Here is a 26,510-nt window from a genome sequence, read left to right as displayed (position 1 = left end):
GCAGCACTCGCTTAAGTCCATGCCACAACTTCGTCCTTACCCTAATTAAATTAAATTAAAAATTGTAAAAAAAAAAACTAACTGAATATCATTTGCTACCCTGTTTGAGTTATTTCTTTAAACTATTAGAATAAAATTAAATTAATAATTGTAAAAAAAAAACTAATTCAATATCATTTGCTACCCTGTTTGAGTTATCTCTTTAAACTATTAGTAGAGCATTACAAAATAGAACAAGTTGACGACTTCTTTTTGTCTTTTTGACTTGGTTGGTCTTCATTCTGTACAGGATTAGATGTGTGTTTGGTGGAGCTCTCATTCACTCGAGGTTGCTCCTGCTTTGGATCTCTGGGCTTTTCAGTTTCCTGTGTTTTCTGCTTTTGATCATTCCTGTTTGTTACAGTCTTTTCGTCTTTTGTGTTCTTTTCTGGCTGATTACTATTTGTTTGGATTTCTTCAATTTTATCTGTAGGAACTTGTTGCTTAATTTTTGACAATAGTTCATCAAAATACTTTCCTTCCCATGATAACTGAATAGATTCGTCCTTTGAAAAATTAACGTAAAGTAACTGCGTAAGAACCATGCTCATTGGTCCAGTTGGGGGCCAGTCTATTTTCTCCATCAATAAGGGGATGATGGGCTTCTTTAAAGCATCGGCCAGACTGACCTCTCTCCTACAGTTGGCAGACAGAGCATACTTGGTTGTCACTGACGACAGCATGACCTTGCAACCTCTGACCCCTCGGTCAATCTTGTCATACAGGGAATCTCCTCCTCCCATCTGGCGGATGTCCAACCAACAGGTGAAGCCCAAACTGGTCAGCCTCTGGAACAATGCAATAATTTCCTTTTGTTTGCCCCACTGGTAGGATATAAACACGTCAGGGGAAACAACCTGTGACTCTGTCTGAAAAACAACGTAATGAACTGTCATAAAAATGACATCTTTTGGGCGATCAAAAAGAAGATACTTTTCTCATATTATAGCAATAGGTGTAAATTTGCTGGATTTTGTGGAAAAAGTTCAAATCTACAGTTACGTTTTGTTGGCCAGATGAAGCTGCTTTATTCTCTCCCTTTTTCTCATTTCTTTTAGGAATGACGATCTCTTCAACAACAGGCATCCACCAATTCTTATACCCTGTTCATGAAAAAAAAGTTAACCATGATATCTGCTCAAAACCAAATTTACATTTTTTACATTAAAAGGATTTGATTTCAGAATACAGATATATTTATAAACACTGTGTTTTCTAAGAAAATAAAGCTTTATTACTTGGTGCAATATTCCCTTCATCTGGCATAATTTTTAAGCAATTCATTTGCATTAGCAGTTCAGTAAACTTAGCAGCTGGCCAGATTCGGTCGTCATTGGTTTCCTCTCCTGGTCGTTGAAAGAAGCGAATAAACAGGTACTCGCTGAAAATAGGCCCCATTGAACCTGCAGGAGGCCAAGCCATCTTTTCCATCAACAAAGGGATCATTGGCTTACCAAGATTTACAGACAAATTGACCTGGAATGAATATTTATTTACTTTTGTGATCAGGATTTATTCTTTGTGGTTTTTAAGGTGACTCACTACACTCTGAAATGGTTACTTGTATATTATAGATAATATGATACATAAATAGTATATAAGTCAAACAGGCGATAAAATGCAATTTTGGATTTTAAAAAAATCTTTTTTAAAGAATTTAATTCAGTTAAAACAAACAAGAGCGTCAGAAAGACTAACTAGCCAGAATCTAAACCACTAAGCTAAGATATTGATTTAAATAATTAAAAAAAATTAAAAAGAAATGTAAATCGCCATTTTATAATGTGGTGACTTAAAAGTACAAGTCTCGATGGTTTTCAATGTTTTTTTCTTCATTTTTTAGTCCTCTGTAAAAAGTCAATTCCAAATGGTGGCCTTATCATGTATCATGATTTTAATTGACTTTAATCAACACTACAAGTGATAGTTTCCACACAAGATTTAGCCTTTCTTGTCAATTTTTAGCAATTTTTTTTTCAAAGGTACAAATAGGATTCAATAAATCAAATTATTTTTTCTTGTAAGAGGACGTGGTTTTTCTTTTAACCTAAATCCAGTTAAGCTTCAAATATTAGTCTGGCCTAAGGCTCAGGTGAGCTAAAAGACGATGAACATTGATGTACGTACCTCCCGGTTACAGTTTGGCGATTTAGCATATTTTTCTGTGACACATGATATCACAATTTTAGCTGCCCTTATCCCTGAGTCAATCTTCTCGAATAACTTGTCCCCGCCCCCCATCTGACCAATATCCATCCAGCATTTATACCCCGCCATCTCCAGGTGACGGCAGATCAGCTTGACCTCGTTCTGGTGACCCCACTGGTAACTAAGGAAGATTTCAGGAGGTTCTGGGTAGTCCACTGGTTCATCAGCCACAACTCCTTCTGCAAATACAATCAACCAAAACTGCATTAATGGTATACATGCTTCTAAACTTAATTTATCTGACTGATTATCTGAAACACTTGCAAGAACCAACAGAAATTAAAGTATATCATTTGTGCAAACATTTAATACTGATTTCACCGTTTGTATAATCGTGTAATATATAGCTCGCAATCTTACTTAATATATTTAAATTAATTCTAATTTCCAACTGGCTAACTAAAATTGTTTAAATATTTTGTTTGAGAATCATACTAATGATGCTGAACCAACAATTTATCTACCTGCTGCTTTCATTGCATTCTCAACAATAATGGCAGCATCCAATCGATTCATTTCCTGCAAAATTGTCAACACTCCTCTTGATGCCTCAATGGTTTTGTGTGTTGCGTACCATTCACTCAGAAGAGCCATGCAGGGATCTGATTGGGTGGCCCACCCTCTAATGTCATCAGGACTGTAACCAAGGCGACTAGCCAAAAGCCGCCAATCATGTTCAGATTCCGGGTTCAGTAGTTTTGTGACATCACGAGACCAAGTTGGAGCATTACTCATTGTCTGAAAAAAATTTGAATGTGTAAATTACATTTTAAAATCATATATAATACATTCTTTTCTACTTCATAATAGAAACTGAAGTTTCATTAAACGAGCGGATTGTGATATCTATATATCGTTTTATATTGTTTTACATATCTTAATTTAGTGAAGTTTTAACAACCTTTTTATCCACTTCTTCCACTCTTTCCTTGGTTTCCTCCACATCCACCTCCACATTATCAACCCGTGTGTTGACATCATCCAGTCCCTCTTTAACCCCCTCTAAATCCTTTCCCTGTTTTTTGACATCTCTATGAACCCTTTTAAGCACAACCTTTGTACCCGCCACTCCAATCTCTAGTTTTTCAATTTGATCAGAGTGCTCCTCGACGTCTTTGGATACATTTGCTAAGCTAAAACAAAATGAATTTAATGACATGATTATATTGAAAGTTAAGTCCGTTGATAAAGAATACTACTAAGAATTAAGATTCTCTTTTTAACCTTCAAATTGAAAAATTATCAAAACACCATATAGATGTTTGAACAGTGAGACCAGTACAAAATTTCTAGAAGTTTTCAAAGTTTTAGATACATAATAAAAGGACATACCTCCTGCCCTCTAACTCATTGATTAGATTTTCCACCTCGTCTCTCAGTGTATTGGTTGCTCCTTTGGTCTTCAACTGTTCTAGGTACTTCCTGTCTTTTTCAGAAAACATTTCTCCCCCAAAGACTGAATGCATTTCTCGAAGTGCAAATATACTTCCGATATGGACCAACTCAACCTTTGATTCCTTTAGACGCTTCATCAGATAGGAATATACTAAACTTTGTTTATCCTAAAAAAAACAGTATTTTTTATTAAAACTGAATACGTAAATTTCAATTTTGATTTTTTTTGTCTTAAACTAAATACTGTGGAATCATTAGAATTCGTGGTGGCTCAATTTTCCTGGTATTCGTGGGAAGCCTTTTCCCATGAATTTACATCCTCCACGAAAACAAGTTTAGAAAGATTAATCTTTGTTCCTGAAACTGAAAACCGACGCATCCGTGAAATTATATCCCCACGAATGAGTAAAAAACTTACAATCCACGAAAATTGGCCCCCACGAATTTAAATGATTCCACAGTACATACTTTCTTTTTATAAACGTTATGGTTAAATGGATTTTAAATTTTTATCTTGTCTTTTTAACAGTTTAATAATTAATGGAAATTTACATCCTAAAGTTGGAAATAATTTCCTCTTGATTCCTTATCCATGATATCACAGTTACCTGGCATTTGGCTGCGATCTTGACCAAAATGACAAACTGATGACGAGCCATTTGCTCCACCATTAGCTCTGTCTTCATTAAGTGACTCTCGGTATAAGGTTCCAGATTTTCAGCATGTGATTGGGAGACAGCATCCAGTACCAGAAGAACTTGAGGATTGGCATTTTTGTCCATGAAGTGGTGTTTAAATATGACTTCTAGAGCTTCTTTTGTGAATAACTAAAATAAATGCATTTAACATATATATCCCGAAAATCAACACTCGTCGTCAGTGATATCAATAACGTTTCACTTTTATGATAGCTTTGCTTAATGGATTGATCTGACGTTGTCCAAAAATTCTATTTAAGAAGTAAGTGCATGCTACCTCTGGTTGTTTTTCTGCGACTTTCTTCAGGAACATTGTCTGCATCACTATTTCATTGGTTTGAGTTTTCTGTGTACAAGCTTTAATCAAAGGCAGAAACTGGGAAGCTAGTGCTTCAGAGTGACCCTCGTACGCAGAAGATATAGCATCTGAAACAAAATACTGGGAAATTTAGGATGAACGAAGGACATCAATATCACAAGGCTTTTGTCAGATGTTATGTCCCTTTATTACAACAATTGAAAAATAAGACTTCCGCAGTTCTAAGCCCCAATTGATTATTATTTTATTTCAATTTAATTCTTTTTATATCAAGACTGAGAGAAAAATGTTGGTGTTAGGAATATCTAAAAAGCTTGATGGTAATTCTTAAAGACAACACAACAAAACTGTCAAATGAGACCAACAAAATAAATAGAAACTAAAAAGTCTCCTGTTAAATGATTATCCAATTACCTACAGTTCCTTAACATTTCTTTTTTGGTAAAGAACATATGAGAAGACAGAAATAAATTTTACATAATCTGCAATAAAGTTCGCTATACAAGGCAATGGATTCTTTTCCGTTGGTGATGAATCGATATGACTCAAATCTAGCAGCATTTCTAGACTGGTGTAATTGGATAAGGCCACCAACACTGCAAGAACCTGCTCTGTGATACAGATGCTGATAACACTTACCAAGTGTGGCAAGGTCCCTCTCCTTGATATACAGATTAATGAGGTTCTCCATGCCCTGGGTGTCCATTAACTGGGACACCTCCTCCCCAAGGATCCGTGTGGTGTTCCTCATGACAGTCTTCATCGTATCGTCGTCACAATCCATCAAACGCTGGATGTGAGGAAACAACGGCTTCAGTCGTCCTATAGTTGTCTTTCCGGTGTGCTGTGTAATAGAAATATTTTAAAAGGTCTTATTTGTTTAGATCTTCCGAAGTGGCAGTATGGAATCAAGTCAATGAATCTCATTTAAAATGTTAATTCACAGTACTCATTACAGTGGAATCCTTAGATTTCGTGGTGGCTCAATTTTCGTGGAATTGTGGCACCTCTCATCAACAAATCAACATCCTCCACGAAGTAATTAGTTAAAAGTAAGTAATAAAACATATTTGCTTTTGTAGATATAAAAGAATACACGAAATTACGTCCCCGCGAACCTGTTAAATTTAAGTAATTCGTGTTAATTGGCCCCCACGAAATTTAATGATTCCTCAGTATTAGGCGTATTTGAAACAATGAGTGATATAATTGTTACACACATTAACATATATATATATATGTAAATTTAAGCATAATATTAGATACCTGCAGCTGGCTGTATAATGAAAATTTAGATTTTATATTCACTCTAAGTATATGTACAATATTTGTTCTAGGAGCTTGCTTGATGGTATACGTAACTGTTGAGTTAGCAAGTGTTTCTAAAAGTCTCAATGATAAGAGTTGCCTCTCCTTACCAGCTGGATGTACTGTGGGAGCCCAGTCACGACTACCAAACCAAAGATGTTGAGGCTCCCTGTCTGAAGACTGATGTATTCTCTGTCCTCAGACATACAGAATAGGAACACCTTTATAAACATCTCGTCCATTTCCAAGTCGCGCACCTCATCACCGCTAGAATGAAGGTGTCTTACAGGTAGTACCAAGCACACAATGGGACAATTCTCGTGAATTTCGAGCTTTTATATACTGGTTTGGTCTCAATTTATATGATTTATAAAGATGGCATTTTTATTTGAAAACATCAATATCATAATTCAGTCTATGGTTGAAGCAACAAGACGGAATAAAGAGAAGGAAGATTGACTGAAACTGTTTATAGTTAAAGAATTCGCATCTACCTAGATGACTCGATGAGATTATCGAAGAACTCGATTCCAGCACCTTCTATCCACCCTGCATCCCAATCAAAGTCTTCATTCTTCAGCAAGCAAAGGAATCGTTCCAGATAACCCTTTATCAGGTGTTTGTTATTCTAAAAATGTGCATGTCATCAGTCAAAAAAGGGGAAGTTATTCAAATAACTTAATTTTAGAAAATAATTCTGACTGGTAAAAGTCTATAAACAAGATAATGATCTTATTGTACTAGTTTATCAATTCATCTGCTAAAATTATTTGTCCAAATAACATTGCAATACTGGCCATAGAAAAATACCAAAATGTCCAGGAAACATGCACATAACAGGCACGAAACAATATTATTTCTTAAAGTAAGGACTGTTTTTCTTGAAATTAATTATAATTTGCTTTACTTATTTTAAGTAATACAATATATCACAATTAATTTAAACGTGTGAGATAGGGTAACCAGAAATTAATTCATTTCAACACACCTGCAGCGAGGTCTTTTCACTAGCTGCTTTACAAAGTTTATCTACCGCCATTCCTTTACCAAATGCTTCCATGGTAACCATTGCTAGCTCCGCTACTTCCACCTCGACATTCTTGTACACTTTTACAATTCTGAAAACAAAATTATACTTAGAGTATGAATATATTTGTTATCTTATATTATAATAAATATCTTGCTACTTTGCATAAAATTCAGTTTCAGTCATACCACATCCCAATCAAAAAGATAAGGATTAGAAAATATGCAGTAAATTATTAGTTAATGATTATTACACTCAAATTCACTTGGATATATAGAATCTAGAAACCCCCTTATTACATTAATTGGTCTATAAGCTTTTCCAGGAATGTTTCAGCGCGTGAGGAAAACTCTTCTGCATTTTCAACAGACGAAAAGTCAGCATGTGTAAGGGATACTATCATTTCTTTTGCTTTTGAGACATTTTCCTGCGAAAGAAGAGAGAAACCCGTCGTCTTTATTGAAGTCAATATTGACATTTCAAGTGAAAACTTGATTTCGATTAAACCGTTACAATGATTTAATTTTGCAGAGATCAAAATGAATAACATGTATAATTATTTCATTATAAATCTAGGCTAACAAAACAGTAAAAATACAAAATGCCTGCGTTTTCTGTTTTTTGTGCATTATGTTTTTGGTTTCTTACTTTCCATTTCCAGCTGCCTTTCCACTCGTTTGTGCTAAGAGTTCCTTCTGCGGCTCTTATCCCTTTTTCATGAACCCATCCACAAAATCCAATGATAACAGACAACCAAATCTTTCCCAAAGCGGCGCTGTAATCAATTGAGTCCATTTTATCACTCTAATTCTAACATCAAAATAATTTTCATAAAACCTTTTGTCAACGTTCATAAGGCTAGATAATTTAAGGTAGTACAAAACAGATAAGCAAAATTTTTCTTATCATTCAATTTTTCTGAAATTTTTGTATTTTTTTCTTTAGAATAAAATCTTACAATACGTAAAATTTGAAAAAAATCCGACCTCACAATTTTTGCCCACATTGCCCCAAACCTACCATTGGAACCTCCTTTCAGTGGAGTGAAAAACGAAATAGTCATTGTTATAATTTTCTATGCCATTAAGTTATTTTTCAAGATATTACAAATATTTGTGCTGCTAATTAAACAGAATACCTTCTTGTTAGTTAAAGATACTGAAATAAATTCTAACTGGTAGCTTATAATAAGATAATTTTTCATGCGATATAATGTAAAACTAAGACGAAAATTTGCAGCACTTAACGGTATCTAAAAAGAAAATGTATAATTCAAATTTGAATAAAATTTAACAGTTTGATTGCCATGACCCTTTAATTAAAATATATCAAAATAAAGAAAATTTAACCATTGGTTTTAGATTAATTAAGGTTTTTTTTTTTTTTTTTTTTTTTTTTTTTTTTTTTTTTTTATGATTTATTAGACACAGTACATTTGATTCGAGATAATACCTCCGCAGAGGCTCTCTATATATACATCACCTGGGGTGCCAGGGGCCCCCTGGATCTGTAATGCTAATCAGCGATATAAATGAATCAGTATTTATAAATGTATTTTTTAAGCGTAAATAGACTTAGATATGGAATAACAATATTGTATATAGATTTGTAGAGCATTAGAATATATTGTACAAGGTATTTCTTTTCTTCAATATGTATAATTGTATTTTTTTAAAGCGTTATTAGACGTAAACATGAAATAACACATTTTGATACAAGTAATAGTAAAGTAAAACTAGAGACGAGCTCGTTGCAAGCAACGATTAGGTCTTCCGTCGTAGCTGCGTCATACTTGTGACGTAATACAAAAATTGATACCTGACCATGGTGCAATATTAGATGTATAAACACTGTGTAAAAGAAACAAAGTACATGTATGTAAGCAAATACAGATCTTTAAAAGTTGTCTGAAGTTTGATTCGTTTTTTTGCATGTGCATTTTATTTTGAGAAACTTATCTAATCATCATAATTGACTCAATATACACAGAATATGGACAACGATTATAATCACACAGTGGGTATGCCCGGTATGAACGTAAAAAGACCAAACATTTTACTCGCATTTTTTATCGAAAGCAAGGGCCAATGAATCTTTTAGAATGTATGCGGAGATCCTGGAAATTTTACAGGGGGTTCTGAAGAATAATTTTGTTTTTTGAGGGGGGTGGGGGGAGGGGGCATGCGCGGATAAGAAAAATTTTCCTGGGGTGGGGGTTGAGTGTCTGACGGTTATTTGAGTTTGCCTGGGGATGTCCGAGGCATATTTTTGTAATTTTATATTGTACATGTAATGGAAAGAAATATTTTGCGGGGGTTGGGGTGGGGTCTGGAACCCTCACCCTACTCTTCTAGATTCGTGCATGGGGAAGACCGATGCCGGTAATTTAACGGTAATTTTAACCATTTTTATTTAATCAATCATTTTCAAAATTATCGGAATTCCAATATTACCTTTAAACGCAGTTAAAACTTAAAATACGAACCATTTAGTCTCGGTGAGTATTCGGCCAACATGTGTCCGCGTACGAAAGAAATGGCAACATTCAAGAAATTTGGATGGACGATCTGGGTCCTAGGTCGTCCATCCGATTCTTTTTCAGACTAAGAGCTACAGAACTGCACTTAAAGAATGTCAAACTGATTATGTCAATTTATTTTGTCTCAAAGAATCAGTTTTTTTTAATCAATAAAGTTTTACCTTAAAAAAAAAGAAATCGGGCACAAATTTCAATGTTAGCATTTTACAATTTAAAGGTCTAATAAAATTTTGAATAAAGTTTCAAGATACTACTCTTCGTTGTTTTATACGAAATATTGCATGGAAAAAAGATTTACATCGCATATATATTATAGAACTAATTTCTTCTCTTTTTTATTTACATCAAAATAAATCCAAGAAAAAATCTAATTTTTTTTTTCCTTTATATGACTGTGTTAATGAAAACGTGGTCAGCAAGGGCCGGTTCTATGTCGTGCAAGCACCTACTTAATAGATTGTTACACGGATCTACCACGATGACAAATATGGAAAAGGCAATATTGTGGGTGAAGGATGAATGTGTAGTTTGTTTTTTAGGTTTATTTTTGATAATTATATTCATCTGGATCAATTTGGTCTGTTGGTTTGTTTTGTTTATTGAAAAGGGAAATAAAGAAAATGAGTAATATCCGATATGAAGTCAAGCATATATTTTCATATTATTATTGACTTAAAACATGTTGGAAAAAAGAAATATTGTATCAAGCAGTTAGTTATTATGCGCATATCATGCATTCCTCTATGGTTTTCACAATTGCATGTATCAGTTACTATACGTATTTGCTTACGGAGAAATTAATTTCCAAAGAGATGATATAGTTATCAGTTAAGTTCCAGATTGTCTTCTGCACATGCAAGCACGTGTGTAATCCTGATTTAAAAATAGGTATAATGGCCGGGGGGGGGGGGGGGTCATCGCAACAAAATTGTGTATTAGCGTTCTAGAGTGTACATTGTTAATTAATAATTGATGTTGAATTGTTATTAACAAACAAAATCATAAATTTATAATAACATACACTAAAATGCCAGGGAGTTCTGCTGGACGCGATTTCATTTGTCTTCAATTAATAGGGTGTAAGGATGCCTGCCTACTTAATACATATGCTCACGCGTCAACCGATTAAAAATGACTGTATTTTGGATTTATAAATCGTTCTAAAACATTCGATCTGATATATCGTTGTTAACAATTCAAAACTTTGAACGATTAAATTTGTTTTTATACCTACCCCGACCCTCACGGAAAAATCCATTCAGATCAATGGAAATTTCATTTACAAGACTCCGCGCCAGAATCAGAATGTCTCATTCATTAATTTTTTCGTAGTTATAGTGGACGAGTCCAAAATAGGAATAGAATTGGAATAGGAATATCATGTGAACATATGCCGTGAATGCAGTTTACTTTGCGTCTATTTTCTTATTTTGAGAGTCCTTTTTATCATGCTTATCATGGCTTGAAAATGACGGAAGGCCCTTGAATGTTGTTATCTTTATGCAGGCACGTAGCATCCTTTTTGTAAGTGGGGGGGGGGGGGGGGGGCAGACTCATCCAAAAAATCTTGACAAGCAAAAAAAAAAAAAAAAGACTTTCCCAAAATCTTCAATATCCTAATCCGGAAAAATTAGTTGCTGTGAGAAAAAGTGGGGGGGGGGGGGGGCACCCACAAGCTTGAATTAATAATTGCCTGACGATGCATCTTTAATGTGTCAACATTTATATTCATAATTGATGAAAACGTTATATGGGATGTAATAAGCAACAATGAGCAAGAGTGTTCAATTAAAAGGGCTTTTCACTTTGCACGTGTGTAATCCTGATTTAAAAATAGATTGCCATATTTGAAAGGTCAAAAAAAAAAAAGAGGGAGGTGTCATCGCAACAAGATGATACACATTGTCTAAGTAGTACAATGTAAGTAATAGTTGGTGTTGGATTATCATCATTAACAAAGAATCATCAGTTTGGATTAATTAAAACAAATATAAATTCATATAATTGGAATATTTACTGGAGGGGCTACGTACAAGTAATTCGCCGAAGTGGGGTACATGTGACCCGATTTTCGATCAATTGGGCGATTTCATTCATCTGGAAAAGGGTTTCACTCGCGTGTACAAATGTAAATGTACATCAAACAATTGCTAGTCAATTAACTGATTAAGTGTGTATGTTATTTGGATAGATTTCTTCTAAAACATTCAATCCAAAGTATGTAGTTATTAGTTGACACCCTCCCAATGGATCTATGCCGATGGATCTATCTGAGATCTCAGCTGTTGCGTGAATGGTAAAGAAAGACTTCGCGCCATAATACGTCTCATTCATAATTTTGGCTCGCCGATTAGTGGGCGAGTCCAAGTTAGGCCAGAGCACATGATGTGTGGTCTTATCCACTCTATTTTCTTAACTGGTCATATAATAAATAGAGATATCATGGATCTTTCACTTTTGTCGGAGCATGTAATAAATGGAACCAAAAAATAAAGTAATTCTAAATGAATTAAATTGAAGTTAAAATGTAAATACCCTCTCCCACCTACGGATTAGGATTTTCAAAATTCCCCATTTTTTAAATTCCTTGTCAAGATTTTTATTTGATGAAGCTGCCCACCTAACCCCCCCCCCCCCCACACACACACACACTTTCAAATAACGATGCTACATGTACGTGTTTGAATATCCTTTCCTATATGGTTAGAAATAACAAAATGTCTTTGATTTTGCATCTAATATATAACAAATTCAATTTTCAATTTGGCTGTTTGAGATTATTCGATACATGTACATTCCTAAAATGATTTAAATTAATGAAATGATTTAATTTCCAATGATATACAGGTACATGCACTCGATCGAAGAAAAAGATTGAAATTGCTTCTAAACTCTGCTCGTTCAGTTTAATAATTTATGATCCGCAGCGAAAATTAAATTTCATTTCTTATAAGATAGCCTAATTGATACATGCATGCTTCCATTGAATAAATTTGGGTAGTCAGGCAAGCTTTTTGGAAAGCAATAGCTTGTATAATATTAAGGTCAGACGCGACCTTCATGTATCTTCCATTTTTTCCTATCTCCACAATCTGAATTAAGATTTCCACTTTGTTATTTCATAATTAAATTTTTATGTAATATGATTTTTTTGGTTTGAGTATAAAGTGTTCAAATTAAAATATATAGTATGACTTTACTTATAAGCATTCAAATGCATTTTGCGTGCTATTTTAAGGAAAGTTCGAAATATTCTAGCTCCAAAACGAGCCTTGTTATGTACTCTAAATTTTTTGGAATTAACAGGTTTAAATGTTAATAAATAAGGAATGAAATATCAAGGAAAATTATATAAAATTGAGGAACGTCTCATCTGTCCTTAATTAAAATAATATAAATAGACATCATAAATCCCATATCAAACAACATATAACCACTTGAATCTGCACGTCTTTTAATGAATTTATGAACAGCGGCAAATTCTAAGGTAATGTTAGCTGCAAGTCTGTATAGCCCTTGTATGAAAAATTTCGGATGGTACTCAATTTTTCCAGACAGAGAGCTACATATATGCAGCTAAGGTAACTAATAATGCTTCCGATGAAATACTTTGTTTAGTAATGCAAGGTTTTAAGAGAGCAATACTTATTTGTTTAAAAAATAACACCCTAATACTTCGCATTTCATTCGCTGTTTGTAGAACAAGCAGAACCAGTATCTGAGTTCGATCCCTACCGTATGTACATTGTTCGAATTTAATAGCCCTTGCATTGCATTGCTTTGCATGCACAAAATATCTTTTAAAAATTCAACACTGAAAGTGTTTATCTATATGGCTATTAATCTATATGTACATGTACACATAGCGTACACATGTGATTCAAAATACCCCAAACGGAAAAATTCACTTATTGAGTCTACATTTTATAGAATTTGCAAAAAATACATTGCGGGTCTGAATGTTTGTTAATGTGTCAATCTATCAATATACAGTTTGTTAATTATTTTCGATTGCTAAGGCTACATCGTTTTTGATGAACATTGAACAACATTTTTTCCATGCCATTATTTCCACGGAAGATAGCGAGTACAATTATAAAGCACAATTTATTTAATTATCTCTTTAATATTGTGTACTAGTATGTAATAAATAATTTATAAATTGCTGCCGAAGGTTGTTTGGTATTTTCGTTTGTAGATGCATTGCAAGTAAAAAACGTGAAACGCGGATCAAGTCATAATTAATATCCCTAATAACCGTTACTTAAAAATAGCGGCTAATATTATCGTATACGAATATTAAGTTCACTTTTTAATATCATCTCCACGATGATAATATTATATCCATCGGAAATCAGTATTTCGTTTTGCTTTAAAAGAAATGTTCTATCGGGAGCAATCCCGCGTTCGTTTAAATTGCCGGCGTACATTTGTCATGTCAGTAATACACATTGTACTTTATATGACGGCCGTGTATACGTACTGTAGAAAAGTTGAGTTTAATTACCATGCATTCGAACCATTTTATTAACACATCTCCCAGTACTGAAACAATTCAAAATGTCTCTGTTACAGTAACACAGTGGGGCGTTAAACATGTGTACGTCCACTCAGCTCTACAAGCATATGCACTGCTAGCGACTCTTCTATCGATCGGTTACCTGAGTCTCGTAATGCATCTAAATATAGAAAGGGGCACAGTTATGAAACAAACAACAAAAATAAGGTCAAAGACGTTCATCTTTATGAAATGAATATGTACATATGAATAAAAACATTTGGGAATTTTATGTAGAATTATTTTTGCGCGCTGCATGTATCAGTTAGTGCATTACAAAAAGCCCTTTCATAACCTCCTAAACGTGCACACCCCCACAAAAATGGACCGAACTGACAACAATTGTTTCTGCAAATACTGGCTATAAATTACGAAAACATTAAATTGAATACCACGGAAGGATTTGAAATTAATTTCTTTACAACTTTGCTTCAATAATGCATTAGAAATTTTTATTCCTATACAAGTTATTGACAAGAAACTATTGACGCATCTAACTCCCTAATTATAGGGGCCAGCCCCTTTTTCTGTATACCGAATGAAAGGTCTTGGTAAGACCAAGATCTTTTAAAATACATGTTATAACAAATTTTTATCAGGTAGAAAACTAACACGGAGAATACGCGAATTTTTTTGAATTTTTTTCTTACCTTTGTTTCAACATCTATACCACCCCTTTTATTTGCATTTAAATAATAAATAAAATATATCTCGCACAAATTCAATGTATTAGCTTCCAAACCAGCCCATCTTTGAGACTCTGCCAGTCATCGTTATAGCTAAACCCCCCTGGACAAAAGAAGTCGTTAAATTTTACTAAAAGGGGAATAACTCAAAACCGGATGGGGATTTTCCTCAATTAAAATATGCAACGACAACATCACGCGGCATGCTATCAGTCCTGAAAATTTCAAAACAATCGGTGAACAAACGAGCGAGATATTAAGGATCAAAGTTGGCGTCTAGAAGAAAAAAAAAAAATAACTAGAGCAAAGCTCGTTGCAAAGCAACGAGTGGGTCTTCCGTTAATGTTGGAAGTAAAGCTGGAAGTTCCTGTAAGAAGCAGAGCTCTTAAACCAATAACAAGAGTAACTAAAATAAAAAGATGAAAAAAATCGAATATTCCTGGTACGACTTAACAAAATACGAATGATTTTAAGTACGACTGAACAAAAACCTTACCGATTTCAAGAACGACTTAACAAAAAAAATCCGAATGTGTTCAAGTACGACTTAACAATTATTTTTGGTACGAGTTAATTTTACTTTGAACATTACGCTATTTTTTAAACCAAGGACGCGGAATCAAAATTTCCGGAAAAATCAATTTTGAAACCTCGATATCTCTGAAATGCATCGTTCAATTTTCAAACGGATTTCAGATTTGAATTCACCATGGCAAGTTCTATAAGACTGTAGTATTGTCTTATTTTGTTCAAAAAAATAAAAATTTCCAAAATTTGGAACTGCTTCCGGTTTTGAGCAAAATTGATGAACACAATTTTAAACCCCCCAGTACATTATAGAATTGGTACATCTTTCATCAGTAAAAATTTCAAAGCGATATCTTTAAAGTTTACGGAGATTTCTTCCGGACAAAATCACTTTTTTAAAATTTAAAAATGGCCGCCAAATTTGAACGGAAGTGACGTAAATGCTGAAACTCAAACATCTTTGAGGCACGGTAACTTTACGAAAGCTCTGAAAATTTCATTGAAATCGGATGAAAACTTTTTGAGATATAAAGCCGAGAAGGAGTCAGAAAAAAAATAAAAAATAAAATAATAATAAAAAGAAACCGAAGAAAAACAAGAGGGTCTTCCGTTGGAAACGGAAGACCCTAATAAGAAATTTGAAAATTTTTCAGAATAATAGTAAGGTCTTCCGTTGGAAACGGAAGACCTTAATAAGAGTACTATTCGGGGAAGTATCAATTGATATAATATTCGTATCAATATTGTAAACATATTTGTGGAACATAGCTGTTCAATAAAATATTTCTAGCAATAAATATACAATCGGAACATAAAGTAAATGTAATGCGGCAGGACTAACAACAGCATCACAGTCCAAAATTGCCTACCGCATATATGTGAAGAGGGACAGGTCTCCCTCTTGTATATTACAATAGTACATTAATAAAGTTTATAATATTTCATTTACCATATACTATTTGATATTTTTTCAAGAATGCTGAAGTTTAACTTTACACATTTTGATTTTTTTACAGTAAGATACAATTGCATTAGCGCATTTTTTAAAAAACAGCGCATATCTTCAGATGACACATGTTCGTTTAAGATTCTACGTTTCATTTTATATTTGTAAATTTTGCATGCAATGAATGATAAAGTGTTGTCTAAGATAAGAGTATATTTGTTGCTCGTAAAAATAAAACCAATGACAATCAATTTCCATGTAACATCAATATTTAGTATCAGAGAAATTTTCCGCCAAAGTGGCATTGTCAAGTCACACTCGTAGATTAAATGTTTTATATTTTCTGGCGTATTGCAATTATTACAGTTCCCATTAATGTTTTTATCCCATTTACTAACCGATAGATTCGTGGTCAACAAGTTGTGAAGTAATTTATAATTAAACTCTGATACAGATTTATCAAATAATGATCGAATCTTATTCTCGTAGATTATATTAAAGTAGTACTTGTCTATTTGGAATTCCTTACACCATATATTTTCCATAATAGGTTTTTGGGATTTCTTGTTTATAAGAATATTGTAGAAAAATTTAGACTTTTTATTTGAAGTATCTTCTAGCTTTCCTTCAAAATAGAAATGTGACTTAGTGAGCGAATTCGTGAAATTTATGGTTTGTAAATCTATTCTTGAAAGGTGCAACTTTATTGCATTTTTAACTATAAAGTACTCACATAAAAAATTGCTTGTTGATGCCAAGCATTCTTTTATGTCGTTTATTGTTTTGAAGCCATTCTCATTAAAGAGGTCTTTTACTAGTAATAGACCACCTTTTGTCCAACTTGAAAAAAATATAGATTTACCCTTAAAACATATGTTTTTATTGAACCAGATATTTTGATTAGCAAAATTGGTTAATGAAATATCTTTGCATTCGTTAAAGGCCACAAGGACCTCCTTATAGAACACAGGAAGGGAGTTTAATTTAAATTCTTCGTATTTTGTAATGCTTGAATTGATCAAAAATGGAATATCGATATTATGTTTTACTACACAAGCGTTTAAGAGTAAAGATAGACTACTTCTATTTTGAATAATTTTCGAAACCCAATTAGATTAATTAAGGTTTAAGTATGTTTGACAGAGGTATAAATTGATAAAAATCCTAGATGACGTCATCATATTTTACCTTTGACCTGTTGATATGACCTTGAAATTTGTTTGACATAAAACCTAAACACTGGTGGTGGTTGTGTTCAAATTTCAGGTCTTTACTATGAACAGAACACAAGTTACGCATTTTTAAATGATATAAGGCTAAATTGCACAAAAATCATATGAACACCATCCAAATGAATGTTTCAAAATATTTGAAATGCGTTGTATCCTAAATTTATTTGGCCTTGAGTAATTGATGGGTATGATTTATATTTTTTTTCTTAAGATAATGGACTGAAATTAATTTTTACATAATATTAAGTCATTATTTTGTGTATTTGAGAAAATATTTCAAATAATTAATTTCAGGGGTGTTTCGTACTACCTTAAATGAATTTGAGGAGCAATGCAACAAGTCACGAGATTTATGTAACCACTTCGTAGATAAAGATTCTGATCTTACTTTGGTTTTAGATTATCGGTAAACATGTCTGTGGTGTTAGCCAGCTCGTTCCCTGTGATCTTTTCCCGCGGAGATTTTTCCAGTATCTCCTGAGCTGTAGCAGCCCATGTCTCAAACATTTTGGGATTCTGTTTCAAAACAGCAGGTGTCATACAGTATAATTTTTCGCCAATTAAAATGTATACATAGAAGAACTATCTCAGGTGCATCGAAAAATTGTATGTTGGAACAAACTGATCAGTGTATGGTATTTTACTTTCAACATTATACAAAATTTCTTGTCAAGCTGGTTTTCTCCAATTTCTCCTAAGTGCATAAATACGGTAGCATCATGATTGTTTGCTTAATGTTTTTGTAAAACTTCAAACATTTTGAATAAGAATTAGCATGAACTCATGAATAATTTTTACTTAACGGGGGGTTATAAAATATTGTTATACTTTCATGTTAAATACTGAAATCTGATTGGTTAAGACGCAGTTCATAATCCTTTCTATTACCCTCAGCGTTAGCAACGCACTTAGCAACGGGTAACATTAAAAAATGTTACATGCGCGAAAATTATGCACGTACGGTTCGCTGTAGAATTCACGTTATTCCTATATAAAAGCAGTAACATTTTCTTAAAAATAAAGACATTCAGTATAACAAAATAAATAGTGCCTGTTTGGGAGGATAACAGTTGAAAATGACACCGCTCGAAAACCATTGTCAACCTCCGCTTCGCGTCGGTTGACAATGGTTTTCTCGGGGTGTCAATTTCAACTGTTACCCTCCCAAACAGGCACTATTTATATAATGATGCACTACAGGTGCAATCATATAAAACGAGTAATTATGTAAACTTAAACTACTTTTTAAAAAGCATTGAACATTGAACCCTTATTTTGATCTCATCAAATTCATAAAATTATTTCTCCGTACTTTAAAACACTCCTTGGGGATCTCCTCGTAGAAACCCTCCAGTCTGGTCAGTAGATCTTTGTCCTGGTCCTTCAGGCGCTTCAAACTTATCTCCTTCAGAAGCTGACAGATGTCTGCGTAGACTTCAGCAATCATCTTTCCATCCCTGCAAAAATACACAAATGTTGTAATATGTTAGTAATAAGTACGTTACATGATCGTTACATGTACGCTGTAAGCCATAATCTAAGTTACATGATCGTTACATGTACGCTGTAAGCCATCATCTAAGTTACATGATCGTTACATGTACGCTGTAAGCCATCATCTAAGTTACATGATCGTTACATGTACGCTGTAAGCCATCATCTAAGTTACATGATCGTTACATGTACGCTGTAAGCCATCATCTAAGTTTCATGATCGTTACATGTACGCTGTAAGCCATCATCTAAGTTACATGATCGTTACATGTACGCTGTAAGCCATCATCTAAGTTACATGATCGTTACATGTACGCTGTAAGCCATCATCTAAGTTACATGATCGTTACATGTACGCTGTAAGCCATCATCTAAGTTACATGATCGTTACATGTACGCTGTAAGCCATCAGCTAAGTTACATGATCGTTACATGTAAGCCTTATTAAATGATTAAATTTGTACATGTACAAAACTCACTTTATTTTCAGAATATACGGAAGCTTCCTTTCTGTATTTTCACAGATTTCCCTACTCTGGGGGAACGCCGGATCCTTGATGAAATTCTTAATTCGTAAAAGCTGTGAGCGATAGAAGCTAGCATCCTGTACACCCTGATAAAAAAAATTTCTTCATAAAACAGGTATGTAAAACAGAATATCATTGGTACTTTTCGTTAGATAGTTTAAATACATCTTTTTACATTTTTAATTTGAATTCATATTGGATGCTTAAAAATATCAATGTGGATGAAACTACACCATATTCGAAATATATACTTATTGTTTATATTCAAAGAGCCTCGTTTTCCGCAGAAAAGGGTATAATACTAAACAAAGTAATCATGAATAGCAATTACTGCGACCTGTTTGGGTACTAGTGGTAGAGTAAACTACAGAATTTCAACATTTATCAATTGAATTTAATTCCAACTTTACATCTTCCCAAATCACAATGACGTTACATCTGATGCTGTGTTGAGAAAGAACTCACTTTAAACGGTTCTTTATCATAGGCCTGGTTAATCTCATCTTGGGACCCTGTCAGAATGATCCGTAAAGATTCAGGCACGTGGGGTAGCTGGACCAGGTAGAAGACGAACAGGTCCATTAACGCGTGGTGCACCTCAGGGGACCTCAATCTATCCTCGTCACTCCTAAATTAAGAGAATAGTGTCTCATTAACAGCATGAAGAATGAGCAGTCACGTAAAGACAGTCATGCAAATCTCTTATACTAGTCCATGTGAAACTCTGTTTAAGAATGTAAGGACTAGCTAGTGAAGTATTTTTAGAAAAAAATTCTTATAATAAAAATAAGACGCACAGGTGGATATTAAAATAAAAAGATTTTTAGTTCCGTTCTGTTGTAAAGTTTTAATTAACAGTCCTGAAAATGTGAACAATGTTCACTTACTATTAGTTATATGTCAGTGTACATTTAACCAGTCGTGTAATACGATAAAGTAAATACATGGATCCCTATGGCTTCATCAATGACGTATCATACTTCCTTAAAGGTACATGTATGTTTTGATATATATCGCACTTAATATGTTTTGAAACATAAGTGTACATTTAACAGTGAAAGACTACCTAACATCATATTCAAATCAACCATCTTTTGCTTTGAATGATTAGCTCAACATGTCTTTTACGTGTGGAGTTATCGTACATGTAGAGTACCTTAATTTTTAACGTGATTGAATTTCGCGGCTTTTTATCACGTGCACATGCGTTTAATAAAATGTTTACAGAGACAGCTTATTGCTATGAGAGCAGAGAACAATCTGAACGTGACATTTACAGATGACTATGGTACTAGTATTACCTGATGACGATGGTTGATAGCTGATCAGGGTAAACCTCTTTGACCGTGCTAATGTATCTAGAATCATTCTTCTCCTCTACATAGGAAATTGCTTTAAATCCACTAATAACCTTCTGCAATCTGTCTCCATATAAATCCTGTCAACAATTTGCCAAACACAGTGTCATAAGAAAACAAAACTTGACAGTGACTTGAATTGTCCCTGCATAGTTATAATTAGATACAGTAACTGGTATTTTGTGAATTATCCCTGGATAGGTAGTTACGGTAACTGGTATTTTGTGAATTGTCCCTGGATAGTTATAGTTAGATACAGTAACTGGTATTTTGTGAATTGTCCCTGGATAGTTAGATACAGTAACTGGTATTTTGTGAATTGTCCCTGGATAGTTAGATACAGTAACTGGTATTTTGTGAATTGTCCCTGGATAGTTAGATACAGTAACTGGTATTTTGTGAATTGTCCCTGGATAGTTATAATTAGATACAGTAACTGGTATTTTGTGAATTGTCCCTGGATAGTTAGATACAGTAAATGGGATTTTGTGAATTGTCCCTGGATAGTCAGATACAGTAACTGGTATTTTGTGAATTGTCCCTGGATAGTTAGATACAGTAGCTGGTATTTTGTGAATTGTCCCTGGATAGTTAGATACAGTAACTGGTATTTTGTGAATTGTCCCTGGATAGTTAGATACAGTAACTGGTATTTTGTGAATTGTCCCTGGATAGTTAGATACAGTAACTGGTATTTTGTGAATTGTCCCTGGATAGTTAGATACAGTAACTGGTATTTTGTGAATTGTCCCTGGATAGTTAGATACAGTAGCTGGTATTTTGTTCAATTCAGTTGTGTTATTTTTTTCACAGTCTCATGTTGACATCATGGATATGGTGAACTAACTGTATCTTTGGACAATAGTTAACACAGTCAAATTTAGCTATAGAAGATTTCACTGTATAGTTTAAATTAATGAAAGTTATACATGTATAAATATATTAAACACTGAAAATATACCCTAGGAGACAGATTTAAAATAGGAAGGCAATGAACCAATTAAATATATACACAAATTTTAAATATATACTAGAAATGTCATTTCCCATCTATTTCATTTTATTACTTAACTAGTCATGTTTATAGATATATATTTTGTTTGATAAAATGAAGTATATCGGAAAGGTCAGAAATATTACAAAGAAGAAGAGAATTATATGTATTTTGTAATTGTTACTTTACTGTACAGACTGTTTCTTTACTGTACAGACTGTTACTTTACTGTACAGACTGTTACTTTACTGTACAGACTGTTCCTTTACTGTACAGACTGTTACTTTACTGAACAGACTGTTACTTTACTGTACAGACTGTTACTTTGCTGTACAGACTGCTACTTTGCTGTACACACTGTTACTTTGCTGTACAGACTGCTACTTTGCTGTACAGACTGTTACTTTGCTGTACAGACTGTTACTTTACTGTACAGACTGTTACTTTGCTGTACAGACTGGCTGTACAGACTGTTACTTTGCTGTACAGACTGTTACTTTACTGTACAGACTGTTACTTTACTGTACAGGCTGCTACTTTACTGTACAGACTGTTACTTTGCTGTACAGACTGTTACTTTGCTGTACAGAATGTTACTTTGCTGTACAGACTGTTACTTTGCTGTACAGACTGTTACTTTGCTGTACAGACTGTTACTTTACTGTACAGACTGTTACTTTACTGTACAGACTGTTACTTTGCTGTACAGACTGTTACTTTGCTGTACAGACTGTTACTTTACTGTACAGACTGCTACTTTACTGTACAGACTGTTACTTTACTGTACAGACTGTTACTTTACTGTACAGACTGTTACTTTGCTGTACAGACTGTTACTTTGCTGTACAGACTGTTACTTTACTGTACAGACTGCTACTTTACTGTACAGACTGTTACTTTGCTGTACAGACTGTTACTTTACTGTACAGACTGTTACTTTGCTGTACAGACTGTTACTTTACTGTACAGACTATTACTTTGCTGTACAGACTGCTACTTTACTGTACAGACTGTTACTTTGCTGTACAGACCGTTACTTTGCTGTACAGACTGTTACTTTACTGTACAGACTGTTACTTTGCTGTACAGACCGCTACTTTACTGTACAGACTGTTACTTTGCTGTACAGACTGCTACTTTACTGTACAGACTGTTACTTTGCTGTACAGACTGCTACTTTACTGTACAGACTGTTACTTTACTGTACAGACTGTTACTTTGCTGTACAGACTGTTACTTTCCTGTACAGACTGTTACTTTACTGTACAGACTGTAACTTTGCTGTACAGACTGTTACTTTGCTGTACAGACTGTTACTTTACTGTACAGACTGCTACTTTACTGTACAGACTGTTACTTTACTGTACAGACTGTTACTTTACTGTACAGACTGTTACCACTTGTTTGATCAGTATGATTTCTCAACACCGTCTATAAAATAAAAGTGTAACGTACCTGAATCTCCACTTGTTTCGGGATGAGTTGGAGTAACTCACAATGGCTACTACCTGGTCCAGATTTTAACAACTCTACATATAAATCCAACAGTCTCTCTTCGACATCCTTGGACGAGAACACATCCTCTTCAACTTTTTCACTGCAGAAACAATTAATTGTTTCATTTATCATTAATGTGCAGATCCAGACAATTTCTTCCGGACGGGACGTGGGGTCTAAGGGATGATTTTGTTTGGTCGGTGAGGGGGTAATTGGTCCGAGGCCTTTATAGGTAATTCTACTATGTGGTTTAATAAGTTTGATTTTTCCAGGAGAGGGTATGGGATTCGAACCGACATCCCCCGTCTCTAGATCCGCGAATGATCACTATATTATTAATATATTATTAGTATTATAATCATCTATTAATATCTCAATATTAATTCATAATTAATACATTCAAATACTAGTATCATCTTGATACCCTTACCTTATTGTCTCTAGGATTGCTGTAAGTATCGACTCAGCCAGCTCATGACCAGGGTACTCAACTCCAGGGAATCCACGGACACACACTTTATTCTGAAATGCCTTCAGAATTTTCAAGATCCCAGCATAATCAAGGGACGATAACTCCTCCTGGTAGCTGTCCAAACTTTCACGAAATTCATTATTTGTATCATCGGTCACACGGGAGAAGTCGCATTTCAAAATATAGGCTTCCATTATTGTTAAACTGAAATGAAAACAGTATGAAAATAAATGATTTAACATTAAGCTTTAACTTTTGTTTCTATAAGAATTTGGAATACAAGTTTAAATTCTAGCACAAAAATTAATTAGAATACAAGAATTGTAAAAGAAACATGCTATTTCAACGCACTATCAAATATGTAATGAGCATACAAGAGCATTTTTCCAAAGTCCTTTAAATCAATAAATTTTAGCCATTTAAATTCCCTATACAGAAAGCAACCATACTGTCGAAAATTCTACCTTTAGTGTATACAAGAATGTTTGAAAAGTATATTAATATATTGAGTGAAATTTAAAGTCCCTAGCTATCACGCTGATTTACATGACATTGTATCTACCTCTTTTGACTGTGGTCTTTAGGTCAAAACTGTACCAGCTTAACTGAAAAAAATAAATGGCAGTCAGTAACTGCACAGTCCCTCTGTACTGGTGCTAAGAAACAGCATTGCACCATCTCCATATCAATGAAGAGAGACAATCGATGTTTAAAACCCTACACGTAGCTTCAAGAGAATTTTATCATTGATTCCTAATTCAAAACGAAATTGTCGATACAACATTTAACATACCTACATGTTCATGCACCTTCCGATGATATTATCAATTTTGGTCACTGTTTAGATTGTAGATCGAGATATTGGCACTGCCAAACAAACACAGTTCAACACGTGTGAAATATGGATCATCAGACCACTGACAGTTGGAACCAAGTACATGTATATATATATTTTAATTCACAACTCTCATGTTTAAACTTGACTGGTCAACAGACAATGTATATTCTACAACCAAGACTGAAGACTCAACACACAAAACAAGGGAACTTCTTGTCCTAATATTAACTTGCTGTCATCACAACGGGTTTTCCCTTTAACTCGTTCAACCGTGAGCCGATCGATATATCAATAGCATTGACTGGAGTTCTCTTGTCCCAAGATGTGACCCAATACCCCATTACACTTGAACTTTATTGATTTTTTCAAATGAATGGGGGGGGGGGGGGGGGGTCTTGGTGATGATCTTATTGTTATGTAAGCTTGCGCTTTAACATGGTATGAGCACTTGCGTTTTTACATTCCCATAATCTACAGTTTGGTGACGATCGCTGGTGCAAAATTCAATTCATCTTTCAACTGTTCTAGTAAAAAATATGCATTTTCCCTCCCATTCAGCATAATTGTAGCAATTATCATTAAACTTAGAATTCTTTCTCTCTCAGAAATGTTTTGGACTTTTGCCACATACTGTAAAAGCTATTGACTTTTTCTCCTTTAGCTAATAATACATTGTACCCAGTGCATACATGTCTGTATACTGACATTGAAATATTTTTTTTTTAGAAATATGACCAAAGAACTATTCTGTTTGTATGAGGGCATTAAATGACATCATAAATTGAATATTCTACAAAACTGTCCTGTCCACAATTAAAAGCGCTCTTTGCAGTTAACAAAATTATAAAGTTTCCATCAAAATGCCCCATTTTAAAAATATGACATGTCAAGTTAATCTTTTCCCGCCTCTTTGGCATTTCGTAGCAGTTTTTTTTCTTTCAGGAAACACTGAGCGTTTGCTTGAACAAAATATTTTAACAAAGATTTCTCAATCCTAGAATAACTACCAGGAAAAAACCGTTTAATTAAGGTGCCTCACTACACCTTGAAATAGTTTCTCAAATCGGCAGAAAATAACTTGATTATGATAAAAAGCATGATGGATAAGAAGTATATATGTCAAATAGGCGAAAAAATGTGCAATTTTAGATAAAAATGATATTTTAAAAAATGTCATTCAGTAATCATGAACAAAAGCCCCAGGTGGATTCGAACTCATGACCTGCGGTTCACAAGCATGACACTTTAACCACTGAGATATGACGATACACATCTGAATTGATTGATACAAACAGTTTAATTAACAAAACATTTATATCGCCATATTGTGACGTAGTGTAGTATAAGTCTCGGTGTAGTGAAGTACCTTTACGCTACTTCTCTTTATTTTCATTTGATTTTTTAATTAAAAATTTCCCCTAAACTTTGAACCCCTCCTAGGGCTTCAGTATCTGTTCAGGGGTTCATGATTTGAACAATTTACACCCTCTGAAGATGCTAGCATAATAATCTCACAAAATTTGTTTCACTTTAAACCGCTTTTGGGTTTTTAATACTGGTTCAGGTGTCATGGTTTGAGCTACTTAAAATCTTCAGTATATAGAGGCATTACTGTAATTGTTGGCATTCCTTGTGCAACAGTTCTTTAGAAGACCTTTAAGACACACATTTTATTTTCAGTGCTTCTTAAGAACTATTTTAGAAACTCAAATAGCGCATTATGATTTCAGCGTGTGTATATCAATCCACACTGACATATAAATTTAAAATGGGTTATAAACATTACGGTCTTAGGACAATTTCAATTTATCAACACAATAAAGTGGACAGCAGCTGTCCTCAATCCT

The 26,510-nt window shown here is 34.0% G+C and overlaps 1 protein-coding gene across 1 annotated transcript; it reads right to left on the bottom strand.

The window, feature by feature from the left end:
• Window positions 1-171: 171 nt before the first annotated feature.
• LOC128175812 (uncharacterized) lies at window positions 172-24,880 on the bottom strand. The gene is made up of 23 exons (XM_052841654.1): window positions 24,619-24,880; window positions 23,784-24,029; window positions 23,312-23,453; window positions 20,806-20,942; window positions 19,970-20,132; window positions 19,457-19,590; window positions 18,796-18,940; window positions 17,872-17,999; window positions 7,643-7,769; window positions 7,294-7,421; window positions 6,956-7,085; window positions 6,462-6,595; window positions 6,078-6,234; window positions 5,299-5,503; window positions 4,618-4,766; window positions 4,251-4,469; window positions 3,580-3,809; window positions 3,149-3,380; window positions 2,712-2,985; window positions 2,167-2,426; window positions 1,278-1,515; window positions 1,042-1,142; window positions 172-908 (listed from the first exon to the last, which is right to left on the bottom strand). The coding sequence occupies exons 2-23, from the start codon at window positions 24,017-24,019 to the stop codon at window positions 222-224; spliced, it is 4,356 nt and encodes a 1,451-aa protein (XP_052697614.1). The 5' UTR covers window positions 24,020-24,029; window positions 24,619-24,880; the 3' UTR covers window positions 172-221.
• Window positions 24,881-26,510: the final 1,630 nt, after the last annotated feature.

Source organism: Crassostrea angulata, chromosome 3 (genome assembly GCF_025612915.1).
Source record: "Crassostrea angulata isolate pt1a10 chromosome 3, ASM2561291v2, whole genome shotgun sequence".
Taxonomy (NCBI): domain Eukaryota; kingdom Metazoa; phylum Mollusca; class Bivalvia; order Ostreida; family Ostreidae; genus Magallana; species Magallana angulata.
Note: the sequence above shows the minus strand (reverse complement) of the source record. Positions and strands in the feature narration are given on the sequence as shown.